The following is a 17052-nucleotide window of genomic DNA, read 5'->3' as shown; positions in this document are numbered from 1 at the left end:
CCTTACAGACAATCATCTCATCAACACCAACACAGCAAGAGAAAGATGCCCAAACGTCCGCCTACCCCGCCGTCTACCGACGACTCGCAGTTCTTCACGGTCGTCAACCCGTACCCGGACCAGCCGTACGAAGCCCTGCAGGACAGCATCACGTTCGTGCGGTGGATTGCGTGCGTGGTCGGCGAAGAGAACCTGATTGCGTTCTACCACAAACCGAAGGTACGCCTCTTCTCCGCGCCACCCGTTACTGGGCTTGCAGCCTGACGGATCGCCGCTTTCCCTGCAGTCGCCCAACGTAGTCATCATCGAGGTATCAAAGGAAAAGGTCAACCTCCGTCGACTGCTGGGCGAACACCGATGGTCCGAGGTGCTCCGGAAACCCAGCAAGGAGGAGGCCGCAGAAGCATCATCTATTTTTCCGTGCAAGATGAACACGAGTTGGTCGCTTGAGAAGATCCGGTGGCTGCGCCGCGACGTCGAAACCTCCTGGTTCAAGAAATGGTCTCCTGCAGATGATGAGTAAGTGCTCTTGTGGTCATTTCATACACGAGCAGAGCAGCTGACATTCCAAATTCGTGGAACTTGCAGTGCGATCGCGTACCCTTACCCCGACTCACACTTTTGCCTCCCTCCTGCGGAGGACATCACCAGGGAGCGGCTGTGCTGCCCGCTGCGGCCAGAGATGTTCAGCACCAGCAGCGACCGGAGTGTGACCGCGGGATCATCTCCCGGCTGCAGCGCACCTGCAGTCTCGTCCTGGTCCTCTGGGTCTTCCACTGACCGCCTTCCCCCTCCACCTGGCCTACCGATCCCACACTTTACTCCGGCAATTCATGGAGCTGACGTTCCGAAGGCAGACGTCGTTGCTATTGACGCGGGACAACCGTCCACTGACACGACCTTCTGGTCAGGATACGGCGAGGAAACCAAGCGCAAGGACCAAGAAGAACTGTGCTCGGCGCACAACGTTTTGTGCCACAAAGGGATCTGCAAGTGGTGCGCTGAGCGCAAGCGCGCGGAGGTGAGGGAGGAGCGGGCTAGAGACAGACAGAAGGAAAGGGATGCATGGATGCGACGACGCGAGGGACGCGCAGGCCGAACACAATCGCAATCGCAGGCTTCCCGCGACACGAGCTCAGACACGTCGAACTCGAGCAGGTGCGGCTCTCCGGGCTCTCCTAGTGCTCCTTCTGGCAGGGCCTGGCGCGCAAATAAGCTGCAACTGCGCAAGGATTTCCTTAACAAACACAATTGCAAGGCCGTCTCCATCAGCGGTGGCCGCACTCTGCCTGCGCATCTGCGCAAAGGCGGCATCAGGACCGACTCCGCATCCTCCCCCGTGTCTATCGCGTCAACTGCCTCGTCGTCATCCCGCACATCCACTGCTGAAGATGCTCAGTCGACGACGTGCTCATCCTACGACTCCAGCTCATACAAGTCAGAATCAGATAGCTCGAGCCCGCGCTCTCCTCACGCTCCCTCACCATGGTCGAAGACGGTGGCCTGGCAGTCCCATGCGAAGGTTCCTGCCGACGATGCGTCGTCCGTCGCGTCCGGGGAAACGCGCGACGCATTCCGCAACCCGTGGAAGCGGATGCCACCAATTCAGAGTGCTCGGCCGCGGTGGGGCGATATCGTCGACCATTTCCCCCAGAGTGGGTTTGGGCCGCTACCCCGCGTGGAGTCTCGACGCGAGGACGACGAGACCTCCGACGCGAGTGAATTTGATACTGAGCCGTTCTAGTGTAGCACGGGTTTTCCCCATACGTTAGCGGCGATTGCCTGCGGGGGCTCGGGTATACCGTGGATTGTCGGTAGACTTGTTCGACTCGTCTTGTCTGATGTACTCTACACCTGTACGATGCATATGTACTTATAATGGTTTAGCCTCGACTGTAAACGCACCTTGATATGCACTACTAGCCAAGCCGTAGTGCGTGCTTTCGTAGATGGCTGGAGGTGGAGCGGCGCGAAAATGAGAGAAAACGCGTGACGTCACGCGTAGGCGCGTGGCTGGACATCACGATTCACGAGCCCGACCTGGATCTGTAGCGAACGCCTCCTCCTCCTCCTCCTCCTCCTCCTCCTGTGAATTTCTATGCTGGCAAGAAGACATTCCTGTGGCCATGGAAGATGAACTTGGGGACCAGAGCTGGCAATTTGATGTCGACAGCATTGCGCGGATGCTCTCTCCCAAACTCCTGAAGCTTGAACGGCCCAAGTATGAGTCATATCCTCCGCTGGACTCGTTTACCTGTCTTTCCGACGAGAACGCTGTTCAGACAGCACTGCGCTCCGTGCCCACGCCAACAACTATCAACTTTGCGTCGGCTAGGAACGCGGACCTTGCTGAATTCTTCAACTCATGCGTCCGCAATTGTGACACAGCCTACGAGAAGGTCCGGGGTGAGCTGTCGTCCAGCAGCCCTTTCAAGCTCAAGCCCCGTGAGGACCGGTGGTGGCCTACTCTCGATTTTTTCTTGTACGACCGGAAGACGAAGGATCATTATGACGGTGCTGCTCCGCTTAGGCCAAAACTTATTGCTGGAGAACGTGCACCCGATGGATCCGGTGAGCCAACTTGCTACTGGTCTATGCCCCCAAACCCTGTACCTGCAGCCATGGAGATTCGTATCCCCGTGGAGGTCGATAACAACTGGCACGGGATCTTGAAGCGGGCGTGGACGTATGCTCTAGCGCAGGTCAGCGCAGCCCCATTGCGCCTGTTCTCCCTTGTCATTGGTGTCAACCACAAGACTCGCAGACTGCGCTTTCTTATATATCATCGCGGTGGTCTTACCGCATCGCATGAGATCGACCTTCATCAAGCAAGGGGTCGTCGGGACGTGCAGCGAGTCATGTTCTCGATCCTGCTCTGGCAAAATTCCGAGGACGCAGGTCTTCCGTCGTTCACGAATGGCTTCGAGTCCCTGATCCCCTCCAAAGACACCACTTCGCCGGTGCGCGTCGTCACCGACAAAGTGCTTTTCCACTCCCTCTCCGTCCGCGGCCGCGGCACACTCGTGGTTCGGGCCGTTCCGAAGAGTCCAGCTCGCCCCAGCTTTATACCGGTTTATCAAGTAGTACCCACCCGTCGTACACTTCCCAATAGTGAGTCGACTTGCAATTGTGTCGAATGATAGCTCACTTTGCGCAGGGTGCAGACCCAAGTCCGAGCCCATTAAGGCTACCTACGGCAAGACTACCGCCGTGCCAGTCTGTGAGTTATCTCCTATATTGATGTTCGATGCTAGCGGTGCTTATAGCGCATGTCCAGCGACAATCCAGTCAAAAAAATACCATGACAAGCTACTGCGATATGTACCCCCGCCGGATATCATAGGTTCTTCTGGAGTGATTCTACCATCGGCCTACCCTCACGGTATAGTGAGCAAGTCTTCGTGGCCGAACAGCGAGAAGCGCCAGATTGAGGCTAAGCTGTATGACACTTGCGACGGTCAATTCGGGGTCCCCAAGCATCTGATTTCCTTCGAGGCGTGCCGCCTCGATAATGCCGCATTTTCGAACTCCATCTTCTTGCCCCCCAAATCTGATGGCACAACGTTCGCACTGTATCGGTGGTATCCCCTGACAGGGCAGTCGAAGTTGAAATGTAGCTCTCCCGATTATCGCACTCTTTTCGTCACCGTTACCGCGGAAGAAGGGAAGAGCCTTGAGCACTGTGTGGGTGCTTGGGATCTTTCCGAGTGCTTGCTGCATGCTCTTCTCTGTGAGTTATCCTTATTTCGATGTCGGAAATTGAGTTCACGTGTCTCTGCGTTCGGCAGGATGGTTGTCGATCATGAACAGTGGGTTTTTGCACCGTGATGTCACGATCGGCAACATCGTGAAGCCAGACAACCCGGTCCAACGCCCCGCATTCTCGACCAGAGCATTCCAGTTATTCGAGCCTTACTGCCGTCCTATAATCGACAACTCTGGGATGGTCACCGAAGGGTTAGCCAACATGCACTTGGAGCGCGACGGCGATGGGGCATTGGCATCTAGCGACGACGACTTCTGGATGAAGCTGCAGGCTGCTGTGGCGGAAGATGAGTACCTGGAGAATGTCGTAGTTGCTGCGAAGCGACTCGAGAAAGTGCTCGCGAAGCTCGGGATTTCGACGGAGTGCAAGGCTCTCCTCATCGACGGCGACATGGCCGCGGAGTTAGAGACGTATCTCTCCAGTTCGGCACACGCAGGTGTCATATCTGTAAGTTCATGTCATTTTGTGCAATGCATGCGTTGTTCATCTTGATACTACCTATAGGGAACGCCTGAGTTCATGTCGTTCTGGTTGAGAAGAGCCTTGGAGATGCAAAACAAGGAGTACGTCCAGAACCCAATGGACGACCTGCACTCCTTCGTGTGGACAGCGTTATGGGCAACCATCTACAACCCTCGGGCGCTGGAGGACGCCGGCGACCGAGCCTCGCAGGATGTGCGGATCTGGCGCGCACTGCTCTCCACAGGCGGCGGTAAACGTGATTCTGCGTTCGTCGCAGTAACGCAGGACTGGGAGATTTCTGACTACTCGCCGTTGGTTAAGGGGATGTCGCCGCTGCTGGAGAGGTGGATGTCGATGCTCAAGCGATTGCGAGCGGCCTTCAATGCTGCCTGGAAAGCACGAGAGGCAAAGCCAAATCAGAAGCTGTACATGTTCTATCAGTTTGCTCTAGAGGGTGTGGCGGATTACGCGGAGCTGCTGTATGAGCAGCGAGAGCGGTTGCAAGCCTTGCAGTAGCTTCGCGGTTCTGATCACGTAGTGGAAATCATGTAGACTAGAGAGAGGATACTACAGTCACGCGAACATGGATGGATGTTCAGCGGTACAAACGACGTGCGAACAGATCTCGAATTGAAGTTCGCTTTTGCCTCGTCGGAGTACTCTTACATCGGACACACACCAGATTTTGGTGAAATACACAATACGACACCTGCTACAAAGAAAGAGAAACGTGAAAGAGCAGGCACGGGTGTTACACAACGATTCAGAAAGCTCCTCCTCCACCGCTCAGTCATCAACCTTCGACAGATCCAGACGAAGCGGCGAGTTCGACGTATCCACGGAGACGCTGCCGTGCGCCCCATTGTCCACGTCCCAGTACGCGGAGCCACGAATGTAGCCCCTCTTGTCGGTCTCGACCTGCACGTACCGCTTGCGCCCGCGTCCGGCCGGGTCCTCGACCGGCTTCCACCTGACTTCGGGGTGGAACCACGACGATGTGGACCCCTCGAAGCGGCCTTCGTACGTCTCGTGCAGGGTGACGTGAATGGGCGAGTTCGAGGTGTGCGCGGAGGCCGTCAGCAGGGAGCCGACGGGCGCGTCGAGGAAGGTGAGGCGGAGCGGGGCGTTGGACGAGCGCGTCGTGACGTCGTACTTGCCCTGAGTGTCGTCGGAGGTGTTCGTGGCGAGCGTGACGACGGCGTCGAGGAGGCTACAAGTGTCCAGTTAGTAAGTACTTACTGTGTAGTGAGATTCGAGAAAGAGAAAGGAGGCGCACCCATTGCTCGTCTTGGCGTACAAGATGGTCGGGCGCTCGTTGCCGTTCAAGAGGTTCGCGTTCACGCTGATCGGGGCGTTGGATGTCTCGAGCACGAGCGACGTCGAGGTGTTGTACGTGCCGCGAATAGCGCCATTCGTGGACTTGATTAGCAGCAAGTTGCCAGCGACGGACTGCGTAGCCGTTAGCCATCCATGGACGACAAGCTCGAGTTGACAGGCGTACCTCAGCTTCGACCGGACTATTGGAGCCCTTCAGGCGAAGGAGCTCGAAGTACGCGGTATCGCCAATGTCCTCGATATGGTGCGTGAACTGCGGCAAGGCTGTACCAAGGTTTTCAATCTTGAGCGGGGAATCCGAGTCAGCAGCAGGGAGGCGGACGTGAACGTGGAATTTGAGGCTGCGCCGGGTACGCGGTCGGGGAATCCAGTGGGGCGTCTGTTACGCATACAAGCAATTAGAACAGCATGTTGCAAGCCGAAGCTGGACGACATACGAAGATTCCGAGGCCCCAGTCGTCCTCGGCGGGATGAAGACGGCAGACGGTCGCGTCGGAGAGTGCCTCCGGCTCGTAGTAGGAGACGTGCACATCCACGATGGCCTCGTCGGAGCCTGCGTCGGCGGTTTGCGAGAGCTCAAAGTGGCCATATTGTTGCGCGCCCTCGGCGACGAACGCGAGCTCCTTCGCGCCGACGGGCAGGGTGAAGGACGTCTGCGCGTGGAATGGGAAGTCGTCTGGGTGCTTCGCGACGTCCGTGGTCCAGTTCACAGCCTCCGAGCACTGTGCAGGCGTGTAGGGGTACATGTCGTCGCTAACCTGCTGCTGAGCGGGGGAGCCCCCATACCACTGTTGCAACGTCAGCTTCTGACATTCATGAACATGGTGCTCGAAGACTTGCCAAAGGTGTATGATGTCCCTGGCGAGCGAGAAGGTGCATTGCACCGACAAAGATGAAAGTGCAGGCGAGAAAGTGCCAGAAACGCCGCCTGCGGGCATTCCTGGGGCGGTCCTGAGGGATCACGACGGGGGGCTGGTAGACGGCATAGTAGCCGGGAGGACCAGGCGGTGGGGGTGCGAGGAGCTCCCTCGTCTCCGGGCCCTTTTCCGGGTTGTATCCAGCGTTCGGAGTGCTCATGATGGTAGAATTCAAGGTGGGTGAGATGGACGGCGAGGCTGTCCCTCCGATGACGTTAGCGTTTATATCCTTGGCGTGGGCGTTTTCGAAGTTGGACCGGCCGCGATCCTTGCAATGCTAGCTGCAGATGAGCGCGTACTGCGCAGACAGCGGAGGAGCTGCGCGACGAGGCGTGCTCATGCGCAGCGGCTGTATATCGACGCTGGTGGGCCTTGTTGAGCGGTTTCAATCCGAACCCGGTGGGTGAGGGCGTTGAGTCAGACGTGCGCAGTCGACTGTGCCTTGCGGAATGGTAGCGCAGACACTCCTTGCAAAGATGCCCACAATTGCGATAGGACTGCGATCACTACGTGATCAATCGTACCGCGAGCGTACTGTACATGCATATGCTCAGCAGAACACGCGAGGCACGACGAAGAGCCCAGAACAAGGGCAACATACTCACTGTGCGGCGCAGGACCGTGACATCGACCTCATGGTTGCCAGTCAGAGTCATATACGCAGGCGGCCATTGACAGTGACCAGATATCAATGTCATGTCCTATCCTGACGTTCGGCGATTCCAAGGTATAGTGTTGAGAAGGTCGGCGATGTATGTAGGTTGAGCGTTAACGTTTGAACTTCGACCGAACAACCTAGTTCAGCGACCTAGCCACTACAGCTTGGATAAAGACGGTGGTCTTCCTGAATGTTCCGGCAAAAAAACGAGCTCAACACAACGCAGAACATGAGACCTCAGAGATGTATGCGGACGTAGCAGATGTTCAACAAAGTCTAAGCGCCCGATGCGGTTTCCTCGCTGGCTTCGATCACTTTTCTTTCCGTCGCCCGCCACGATGTTTGCATTCCGCCTTCGCTTTCTCCGTATCCTCGAACTGCCCTCAAGATCACTGCGATAACCTCAGTCGTACTCTAGGAGCGGCACCTGCTACGTCAGATGACTGTGACAATTACCACAAAACCCCATGAAAAGCCTCAGACGAATGGCGATGTGAAACGAGACCACGCTGCTCAAGTAGATGGTGCCCAAATACGCCCAACATACGACGAGGGTGTCAACCCGGTGCTGGAGACCTCCAAATGGGCCGTCGAAGTAGGTTGCGAGCATGCTTCTCGACAGTCCGAGCAGCCTCTTATAGCATTCTACTTCCTCGTCAGGCAATCGGACTCGCGCGGCCAAACGAAGATGGGATACGATCTGCAGCAAAATATGTACGATCTGCACCTATACTAAAGCATGCGAGACTGGAGCTGACGCGTATCTGCGGCAGATTCATGCCCAAATGCAGCGGGAGTCCTATGCACCGCGAACCTGGCGAACACATCCTCTCCACATCTGTCCAGCCGAGCCCTTTTCTTGGAAGGATCCATCTACGCACGCATGCCTCAATTGGATCTTCCTCATATCCTCCCTCAACTTCAGCTTCTGGTCGGAGCTGGAGGGCCAGCATGGGCGATACGGTGTAGAATGGCGCGAAGGTTGGGACTCGGACCGGATGGTCGTCCATACGGGGTACTGGTCGTTGGTTGCGGCAATTGATCGAGGTGAGTTCGCATTGGATTAGTAGTAACACTATCCTGCGCGTCGAGTTCCGAATTATTTCACGTCTACCCCATGGCAATTCACCGCCTTTTGTCTATCTTCCCCCTAAACCTTGATGCTTACTCTCCTTCGTGCAGCACTCGAGGACGGAATTCCGATCACCGACCCTGCATTCTACGCTTCCGAGACACGCTGTCCAGACTCGCTCATCGAGCATGTCTTCCGTCCAGCCGCGCAATCAACAGAAGGGATCCCATTGTTGCATGAGCGCGTACGCGTACTCCGCGAAGTCGGCGTAATCCTGTGTTCGGTGAGTTCGTCTCTACATTTTCTCAACGTCTTCTCATGTCGCTTCTAGGACTTCGGCGGTTCATTCTGCGGCTTCATCGAGGCCTTTCGACGACGATACGAGGACCGAGGATCAGCACTGCAGCTAGTCAAGATGGTCGCGGACACATTCCCGTCCTTCCGCGACGAGCATATGTACGACAGACGACGAGGTACGTATCTCGTTCTAGTCGTCGTCGAGGCAGGGTACTGATGCTTATGCATGTTCAGTGTACATCTGGAAACGCACTCAGATTCTTGTCGCCGAGGCATGGGCTGCCTTCTATCCCGAACACGCTTCCCACCCACACCCGCTGTTCCCCGCAGGCGCGCGCATCCACGAACTCACCATGTTTGCCGACTACCGGGTGCCGCAGATCCTGCACCACCTCCGTATCCTCTCGTACCCGCCCTCGCTCGTCAAACTCCTCAACACCCGTACCCCGCTCGCGTCTGGGAGCCCCGAGGAGTTGAGCATCCGTGCGGCGAGCATCGTCGCTGTCGAACGCGTCCGCCGGGAGATCCTTAGGATCGTCGCTGACGCGCGGCGTTCTGGGGTGGACGGCGGCGGGGAAGAAGACGTAGACGAGGCGGAGGACGCTGTTAGCAGCGTCGTCATCGACTTCTACCTGTGGGATCTCGCGAAGCGCGTCGAGGGCCGACCGGATGGCGTCGAAGGGATCGAGTCGGCAGGCATGTTACCGATTCACCGAACACGGTCGATCTGGTACTGAGGACGTCGATCTCGCGATTCCGTGACGTCACGCGCGTCCTTGCCGCACGCCATGGCTGTTGGTATTGGCGGGGCGATGATGGCTAGAGAGCTGGTCGGAGGAGAGAGAGATTGGGATGGTGCTGTACACCGTCTTCGCCACGAACGTTATGAAGTCCAGTGTCGATTCCTGGATATAGGCGCGCTCATGCTTGCGTGAACTTGGTGTTCATCTGGCTGAGTGGGGGTGGTTTGTCTCTGACGACCACCATCCCTTTCGCCGCTATGTAGGTTTGTGATCGTCCCGCTCGCTGTGCAACGCTACCGTGCTGGGCCTACGAGGGACGGCATGTGCATGCTATTCTGATATTTACCAGGTCACCCATACATTCCTTTGTCGACCCGCACATCGACCGATCCCGCCACCTTCCTCGAGGATGGACTGTGCGCGCACCGGTCGCGCTTCCGCTCGTGGACAATTCGCATGCCGCGCGTCGTTCTCACTATGCAAGAGGTGCGACGCCGGGGAGCACCCCCCCCCCCCAACATGGAGCCAGCCCTGGCCAGCAGGAAAGGGTCTGTCAGATACTCTTGCGATAACGCAACGAGAGACGACCTGCGCAGTCAGTTGACTGTGCCGAGCTGTGCTAGTTGGTTGCGCACGACCCCTTCCTCCCGGGCGGATTCTGGGGGCCCACCACTCGAGGACTGGCTGTTTACGGGCTTATTCTGCGTCGTTTCGCAGAGTAAGCCCTTCTTCCATAGTCTCTACGCTTCGCCGTATGTCTTGAGTGACATTGGAGGAGTCTAGCAGGCTTTCACCCCTCGTCGACTCGAGGGGACGATGGGATGATGCCGCTGCGTTCAGGTCACGTGACTGAGATGATTCGCTTTCAAAATTGACTCGCGCAACGTACTTACTTTTGTGCCGCTGCTTGTCAAGCATGGTCCGCCTGTATTCATTACACGGATCGTTGTGGTTATTATATGTTTGATATGCAATGATCTCGTCCTGAATGTTGCCGTTTCTCCGAGGAGGTGTCCCCAGAACTTTCACGGGCTGCTGCGACCGATCCTCCAACAACCGACTTTCGTGCATCGCCGGCATGGCCATGGGCATGTACGAGTTGGATGTGACGTTGGAGAGAGCGGCTGTGTCGCTCGTTCGAGGATTGTTTCGATCAGGGAGCGTATGCGTGTTCGCATTGCTACAAGGTATTATTCCCGGAGGCGGGAATAAAGGGCAATTGCAACGTTCATGCATGGGGAATTGGTGAGACTGAGATTGAATCCTCACGGATGTCTTTTGAGGGGACACCCTCGTGAGCGGGCAAATCGGAAATTGAAGCAGGGGCACGGATCCGGCGGGACTCCAGAGACCGCAGAATGAGCCTGACTTGAGGGAGGTCTTTGAGGTCGGGATGACGAAGGGCCTCCAAGACGGCCCTCGAGGATGGCTCTCGGTCATTCAAATATACGGAGCCTACAACTTCAGACTCTCCGGGGAAGTTTCTGTATCCGCACTGGTGCAGGCGGTGAATATTGTTGGTCATGCAGTGATTCTGGAGAGACGCAGCGGCAGACTGAGCGGCAGGCGAAGACCTATGAACTTACTACTAGCCAGCAGAGAAAATACCGGTGTTTCAGGTACGAGTACTCGCCTTGGATGCGCTGACTGACTACACGCGTTGCGTAGGCCGTTTACTTTGTGGGCAGAGGGAGACAATGGCCGAGGTCTAGTGTATAGAAGCGGAAGAAAGCCGTCGGAGGATGTATACATTGGTACGTCGAACAACAACATGAATACTCATTCTCCCGAATGTGCTGACCTCCGTCATGGCAGATGACACTGGTAGCAGACGATACTTATAGTACGGAATGGGACGTCCATTGTCTATGCCACGCGAACAAGCAACTTGAACACCCATGCATATTCCTCATCGGATAGCGGTGGTATATGTCAAGTATCGGTTGCAGCGCAGGTGTGTCATGCTCCGGGATGCGCAGGAGTGAGACTGGCTTGGCGAGCCTGCGTGAACATAAGTGATATGTTGGGAATACGAGGCGCCCGCTCCACACGCGGGCGTGATGCCCTGCGCTCGCGACGCGCGTCCGTCGGACTCCGAGTCACTCCCGGACATGTCTCGGACTCCGGACATGCCCCGACCTCCTCCTCCTCATCGCATCAGTGATCATCAACCTCCTCCGCTCCATCCAACTCCCTTCCTGGACGTGATTTCTCTTCTCCCCTCGGCCAGGTCATCGTCATGATCGGACCGGAGTAAGTCGGAGTTGGACTTCAAGGAGTCTCAAGACATCGGTGACTGCGCCAGTTGGCAGTGAGTGGCATCCCTTTCTGCCGGTGTCAATTGTAGCAGACTGTAGCGATCTGTATGCGGCTCAGCTGTGCGTATTTTTCTGCCCCCTGATTTTTGGTGAATACGCTGCGCACAGACTGAGCATTGTCTCCGACTCTCTGTTCATCCCTTAGGTTGCATGGCGGTCCTCAGAATGACACCATTAGTGTCAATATTGAGACCCTGGAGGGTGAGTGTCACCATGTCCATTTCCATGGTTGGACCCCAAGGGACTTTCCATCAATCCATGATAGTGGATTTACAGGTTGCATCTGATAACACACGAAAGCACTGACATACTTGGGTCCAGTTACTGACAGTAACTTGGCCCAATTCTATCAGGGTTTTGGTGTGTTTTCAGATCAAACTTGCGTATGCCAGCTTAACCACTCACTATGACGTAGCACCCAGGCATCATGAGAACCAACGCATGCGTCTTGCGCTGCATGGCATCGATGTTCTGGCTCTATCCATACCAGTATGTGGGACTCACCCAGTAATGGCTACTGCTGCCTCTCTGATTCATATCACTCCTGAGTGAGTCAGAGCCTGCCGCATTGCTGGAAATACGGTGCGTATAAGCTGCGGCTCATTCACCACATACTGACATTTTCATGGCGTCGTCGCTTGCTTGTATACGCTCCGGAGCTCCTAGGACGATACGCCATCACGGCGGATCTCTACCGATCCATGTAGCTTCGCAGACCGTTTCCGTTTTCTCGAGGGGAGAGCATTGACCGTCTGTCAAGCAGCCGCCTTCGTCCATGTACCACAATTCTTGAACTGGTGTCAGGTTGTGGGGACGCGCGATCTCAAGATATGCGCGTCCGCTACCACCGCATGCGTTGAGCATGTTCCGCCTGCCAGAACCGATGGGCCACAGGCCGAGGAACGCAGCGGATGGTCCTCGGGCCGGCGGCGACTTGGACATCACCGTCGCCGCTAGCGCCGGTGACGTGCAGGAGCAATCGCCCGCAAGAGAGCCGACACGCGATCGTGCGTGGTCTGCAGTCCGACTGCCTGTAGCGATCGCGTGGATGCTCTGTTTGCGATCATTTTTGCATTGAAAGCCAACGATAGATGGACCTTGGGGAGGGCAGAGAAAGCGACTTGCGAAGGTCTTCATCCATGAGCGCGCTCTCCGACAGCCAAACATTCTCCGAGAGACGTATTGAAAGATCGCAATTCGCATTTGTGCTGACATGCGGTCGAGCCCTCTTGTTCTACAGCTGCGGGAGGTGTGGACGAGTCTTCTGCGCTGTAGCCAACGCGCGCCGGTTCGTGCTTGAACCATCGAAGCCCGAATATTGCAATGTTGCTCACCAGAAGGTACACCGAAGACGTCTGTGGTGAACCAACTATGCTCCTCTCAATCGCACTCCATGCCCGGAGTATTCCTGTCGAGTGGAGTACACATCCATAGTCGGGATGGTTTTGCACGAACTCGGAGTTTCATTCTTGAGGAACTGACGATGCACGACAATCCAGGACATCAGGCTAGAGCGCACGAAGCCGATAGTAGGAGCGACAACCCGTCTAACGAGCGATGGGAACCTGGTTTTCGCAGCGAAGTCAAATTTATGTCAACAAAAAGGTTTTAGAGGACCTTACGACGACTCGGATCCACCCCTTCCTCAGCTTTCCCCGAGCGCCGACTCGTACGCGCGTCCCACCGCATTTCACGCCCACGTTAACCTTTCCACCCCCGCCTCTCCTTAGTCAACTTCTGTTCAGCTCGCCGACGATGACCCCGACTTCCACCCAACGTCTTCGTCACGAGAAGGCCGAGGCGTACAGGAAAGGTATGGACTGAACTTCAAATCTGCCGCTCTTGTCTCTCATCTTCACAATAGAGCGCACCAGGGGCAAGGTCCTAACCGAAGGCGAGAGCATCAGACTTTTCGAGGAACTCCGCCAGCTGCCCGGGTTCGAGGGCTACAGGAAAAGATCGCATGACCAATGGATGAAACGGCAGGAGCAAAAGCTCCATGCGCGGGCAGAAGGTGAGTTATATCTTCACTCATGCTGATGTGCATGCCACAGGGTCCAGTGCAAGTAAAGCTGATGAACGCCATTTGTTTAGAGTTGGTTCGCCAGGAGCTGAAGAAGTATCCTGCCGGGTATACCCCGTCCATTAACGATATGGCCTACTGGGCTCATGTCTTCAAGCTGCCCGGTCAGGTGGTGGCAACGGTTGTGTGGGAGATGGTCGGCGAAGGGATTCTCTTGGAACTTCAGGTGCGGCAGGAAGTAAGTCGTCGACTCATGGTGACCTTTGATATGATCAACCATACTACGACACTCACTATGCACCCGTTTTCTAGGCTGAACAGCAACTCGCAGCCATGTGCGAGTGAAGTGTGGACCGGACTCACGAGGCATTGGGTTGCTCAGGTGTATTTGATCCCCAGAACGTGGTGCGCTGCTTGTTCGATTTGTATACTATGCGTGTTCCTCCAGATTGGATAACCAAGTTCAATATGTTCAATGGATGTCGCGTTGAATCGCACATGACGCCACGAGCAAATGCCGCTGCGGCCATCTCTAAGCCCGCCAGCGGCCAACCCGTGCAAGCTGCCATCTCCCGGCGCGTCGACGGCGACGAAGATTCAAGCCTCCACGCTTGATGCTGCCTAGCAATGTTCGCCTGCTCACGCTGCTCACGTTGCGCACCCACAGCCCTTAAGCTACTTACCTACCCCTACCTCACCCGAGGTCACGGTACTAATCAGTATCTACGCTCGACCACTTCCCAGGTCTACCGGGCCTTTCGTGTGCGGGGATGTTCCTCGCGTGTCGCTGGGCGCAAGTCACTGTATCCGATGCGTCCTCCGACCACCACCACACCGTCCGGCATATAATCCACCTCCTGCACACCGCCCGCGACGTCCTGCACACGCGTCGTCACCAAGAACACGAAGTACTATCGAGAACAACGTTATAGCGTCGCCGTTGGATCGCGCGGGCGAATTGACATGTCGCTCTCGAGGCTCGACATCAGCCAAGGACCTGGACGTCCTCGACAGCCCGTTCTGCATCGTCACCGGCGGCCTACTCGACGTCGCGTTGCCTTCCTACGGCGGTACCGGCCAGCTCGAGGCCAAGCTCGACGCGGTGCCACACCGTCGCTCCCTCCCCGTCTCTCCCCGCTTTCTAGCTATTTTGGCACCTCTTCAACACCCTCACGGTACGTGCGATACGCTCTATTGAGTGCCCGCATACTATTAAACTGCTAGACAATTCGTCCCAGCTTCGACACGGCCTCGTGATCGTGCCGAGTCGGGTATGTCACGGTCAAGCAGTTAGCGCTCAATTCGTACTGACGTTTTCCCCCTACTATCACCAGCTCTTTCGACGCTTCCTCCACTCTCGCAACCTTCATCTGAAGTGACAGCGTCAAGTTCCATGGAACGCGTGCATGCAGTGGCCGTACAGAAGCTCATATATGGTATGTTTCAGACCACTCCTCTTGGACTGCGCGGCTTGCCAGATACGACTTCAAGTTCGACGCCCTCACATCTTCTCCGTGCCTCTCGTTCTTGATAACTCCGGCCAAGTCTTCGGCTCTTATCTTTAGCAAGGCTCTTGTACGATCGCCAAAGCGGTCTAGTCGACGCTACAAAACGCGCAAGACTACCTGGCCACTCGACACCCTCCTTCCTCCCTCTATTCTCGCCATGTATGCCCAGGTTGACCACAATACCCTCTGAACACTCTTGTAGTGAGTATCTGCTCGTCGCAGGGTCTCCGCTTTTCGTGTGTCACAGCCTGAGCACATGTGTCCAGCCGTCGCGCTTCCCTTTTCAGGTCGACACCTATATGGCGGCAGCCTATTGTGCACGCAGTGGCTTTCGGTATCTTGGACAAACCTTGCGTCCGAGCCTCAGAGCTTCGAAGACGGTCACGGTGTCGCTCATTGCGAACCTGCCCTGCGGCCGGTGCGACGTGTGTTCAACAGTCAATTTCGCTCCATAGATGACAATGCTGACGCTGTTCATCGCTTCCTCAGGCTTGATGATATATGGTACCATGGGCGTGCCCGGGGGACCGGCTACTGCGTACAGCATGTCTGTCATGGTCGTCCTGTTCGAGAGCGAGGTCGGACAAGTCACAGATTTGATTGAATTACGACTCCACCTTCTAAAAGTAGCACGGTCCGCAAAAGCTATAGCATTTGCCGGTGAGTTAAATGTTCGATCTAGTACTACTTTTGCTTTTGTAGCGTAGAACCTACTAATATTACTACCGTTGTGTGAGCACTCTACCCATGCAATTCACGTTATCATGCCTGTCGACTGATTCTACAGTGGCCCGATACTATTCATCATCAGATCGTAAGTACAAGTAGCATCTTGACTCGTATCTCAAGAGTAGCATAATGCTCTGTGTCCACTTTAAGCACATATCTATATGGGTTAGCACTACTGTATGGCCGGCTAGCTCAGTTGGTTAGAGCGTGGTGCTAATAACGCCAAGGTCGTCGGTTCGATCCCGGCGTTGGCCACTGTCTTGACGACATGTAGGTTTGTTTTTTTCATTATTGGTTGTGCACACTGCCGTTTCCCCCTTGCCACATATTGTGCTGATTTGCGTGGTGAAAGGGTACCATGTCATCATTAGGCAGTTTATGGTATGGATACAACGCGATACAACAACAATGGTAGCGAATGCCATCATTGTGGGTTGGCATTTGCCGATGTGGGCGAGGAGGTCGTGTCGTTCTGATCAGGTTGGGGCGGCCACGGCTCCTCGCCCTTGCGAATCTTGCCACCGTAATCCTTGGTATCGTGCTTGCGCAAGATCTGCGAAGGCATGCGGTGTCAACATGGAAGTTAGCGTCATTCGGCGGGGTGACCACGTACCGTACCACGGATCTCCTGCAGAGCCAAAGCAATGAGACCGTACCCAGTCAGTACGTACAATCGCCAACGGCTCATATCATGCATGACGTACCTTGGCGTACCCTGCATCTGAGCGTCAGCATCTCGAGCCACGGACATGCGTTATATGCATACGCACCAATTACTTGCTGGTTGAATGAGGGCTTCGTCTGCTCGACGACTACGTTCTGGACGGCGGGGCCGGAGCCAGGTTGTGTAGCAGCTGTGCGAGTTGATTGCTTCAACGACCTGTATCGCAAGTTGGAAGGATGGCTGGGACGTACCTTGCTGAGGTGGGGTGCCCACCGCTGTCGGTTGGACCGTCTCGGATGGCGGCGCGGGTTGGAAGTCAGTTGTCGGGCGGGCGTCGTTGGGTACGACGGCGGGGCCATGACCCTCGGGAGGGGGAGAGGTGTTCGGGCGGTGTTCAGACATGGTGGAATGATAGGTAGTAGCTGGTCGTGGTGCGCGATAGAGGTGCGTGCTTATAAGTAGTGCTTATATGCGCCCTGGTGTAGTGGAGACTGGCTATGACATCATCGTCCTTTATGGCCCGTTTTCGCTGCAACAGCGCGTCTCGGATGGGGACGCCC

At 56.0% G+C, this 17052-nt stretch overlaps 9 protein-coding genes and 1 non-coding gene across 10 annotated transcripts; 7 read left to right on the top strand and 3 right to left on the bottom strand.

Moving 5' to 3' along the window:
* Window positions 1–45: 45 nt before the first annotated feature.
* Window positions 46–523, top strand: L226DRAFT_467562 (uncharacterized protein; the record flags this gene model as incomplete). The annotated part of the gene is made up of 2 exons (XM_067676073.1): window positions 46–219; window positions 287–523. The coding sequence occupies 2 exons, from the start codon at window positions 46–48 to the stop codon at window positions 521–523; spliced, it is 411 nt and encodes a 136-aa protein (XP_067532693.1).
* L226DRAFT_162643 (uncharacterized protein) lies at window positions 388–2039 on the top strand. The gene is made up of 3 exons (XM_067672557.1): window positions 388–519; window positions 589–932; window positions 1007–2039. Exons 2-3 carry the CDS (start codon window positions 834–836, stop codon window positions 1742–1744), a joined length of 837 nt encoding a protein of 278 aa, XP_067532692.1. The 5' UTR covers window positions 388–519; window positions 589–833; the 3' UTR covers window positions 1745–2039.
* A 128-nt stretch (window positions 2040–2167) lies between these two features.
* On the top strand, window positions 2168–3851 carry L226DRAFT_162611 (uncharacterized protein). The gene is made up of 5 exons (XM_067672556.1): window positions 2168–2221; window positions 2283–3111; window positions 3158–3220; window positions 3278–3730; window positions 3789–3851. Coding segments are annotated over exons 2-5 (1035 nt in total). The 5' UTR covers window positions 2168–2221; window positions 2283–2594; the 3' UTR covers window positions 3791–3851.
* Window positions 3467–4817, top strand: L226DRAFT_162603 (uncharacterized protein). Its single transcript, XM_067672555.1, has 3 exons — window positions 3467–3730; window positions 3789–4213; window positions 4271–4817. Exons 2-3 carry the CDS (start codon window positions 3803–3805, stop codon window positions 4742–4744), a joined length of 885 nt encoding a protein of 294 aa, XP_067532690.1. The 5' UTR covers window positions 3467–3730; window positions 3789–3802; the 3' UTR covers window positions 4745–4817.
* Window positions 4818–4879: 62 nt separating this feature from the next.
* Window positions 4880–6768, bottom strand: L226DRAFT_162581 (uncharacterized protein). Its single transcript, XM_067672554.1, has 5 exons — window positions 6404–6768; window positions 6001–6351; window positions 5730–5942; window positions 5505–5677; window positions 4880–5438 (listed from the first exon to the last, which is right to left on the bottom strand). Exons 1-5 carry the CDS (start codon window positions 6638–6640, stop codon window positions 5015–5017), a joined length of 1398 nt encoding a protein of 465 aa, XP_067532689.1. The 5' UTR covers window positions 6641–6768; the 3' UTR covers window positions 4880–5014.
* Window positions 6769–7577: 809 nt separating this feature from the next.
* On the top strand, window positions 7578–9244 carry L226DRAFT_467652 (uncharacterized protein; the record flags this gene model as incomplete). The annotated part of the gene is made up of 6 exons (XM_067676084.1): window positions 7578–7733; window positions 7799–7852; window positions 7912–8185; window positions 8321–8493; window positions 8542–8683; window positions 8742–9244. 6 exons carry the CDS (start codon window positions 7578–7580, stop codon window positions 9242–9244), a joined length of 1302 nt encoding a protein of 433 aa, XP_067532688.1.
* Window positions 9245–12069: 2825 nt separating this feature from the next.
* Window positions 12070–12999, bottom strand: L226DRAFT_162490 (uncharacterized protein). Its single transcript, XM_067672553.1, has one exon. It carries the CDS (start codon window positions 12871–12873, stop codon window positions 12247–12249), a length of 627 nt encoding a protein of 208 aa, XP_067532687.1. The 5' UTR covers window positions 12874–12999; the 3' UTR covers window positions 12070–12246.
* A 324-nt stretch (window positions 13000–13323) lies between these two features.
* On the top strand, window positions 13324–13936 carry L226DRAFT_573471 (uncharacterized protein; the record flags this gene model as incomplete). The annotated part of the gene is made up of 4 exons (XM_067684860.1): window positions 13324–13381; window positions 13433–13582; window positions 13663–13829; window positions 13904–13936. 4 exons carry the CDS (start codon window positions 13324–13326, stop codon window positions 13934–13936), a joined length of 408 nt encoding a protein of 135 aa, XP_067532686.1.
* A 2073-nt stretch (window positions 13937–16009) lies between these two features.
* On the top strand, window positions 16010–16083 carry L226DRAFT_t195. The gene has a single exon. It is a non-coding gene; the product is annotated as a tRNA-Ile (tRNA).
* A 58-nt stretch (window positions 16084–16141) lies between these two features.
* On the bottom strand, window positions 16142–16921 carry L226DRAFT_512321 (uncharacterized protein). Its single transcript, XM_067678335.1, has 5 exons — window positions 16744–16921; window positions 16599–16682; window positions 16533–16543; window positions 16442–16456; window positions 16142–16381 (listed from the first exon to the last, which is right to left on the bottom strand). The coding sequence occupies exons 1-5, from the start codon at window positions 16892–16894 to the stop codon at window positions 16253–16255; spliced, it is 390 nt and encodes a 129-aa protein (XP_067532685.1). The 5' UTR covers window positions 16895–16921; the 3' UTR covers window positions 16142–16252.
* Window positions 16922–17052: the final 131 nt, after the last annotated feature.

The sequence above is a fragment of the Lentinus tigrinus genome (assembly GCF_003813185.1).
Source record: "Lentinus tigrinus ALCF2SS1-7 unplaced genomic scaffold L226scaffold_25, whole genome shotgun sequence".
Classification (NCBI taxonomy): Eukaryota; Fungi; Basidiomycota; class Agaricomycetes; order Polyporales; family Polyporaceae; genus Lentinus; species Lentinus tigrinus.
The sequence above is the reverse complement of the archived record's forward strand: the minus strand, read 5'-3'. Positions and strand labels throughout refer to the sequence as shown.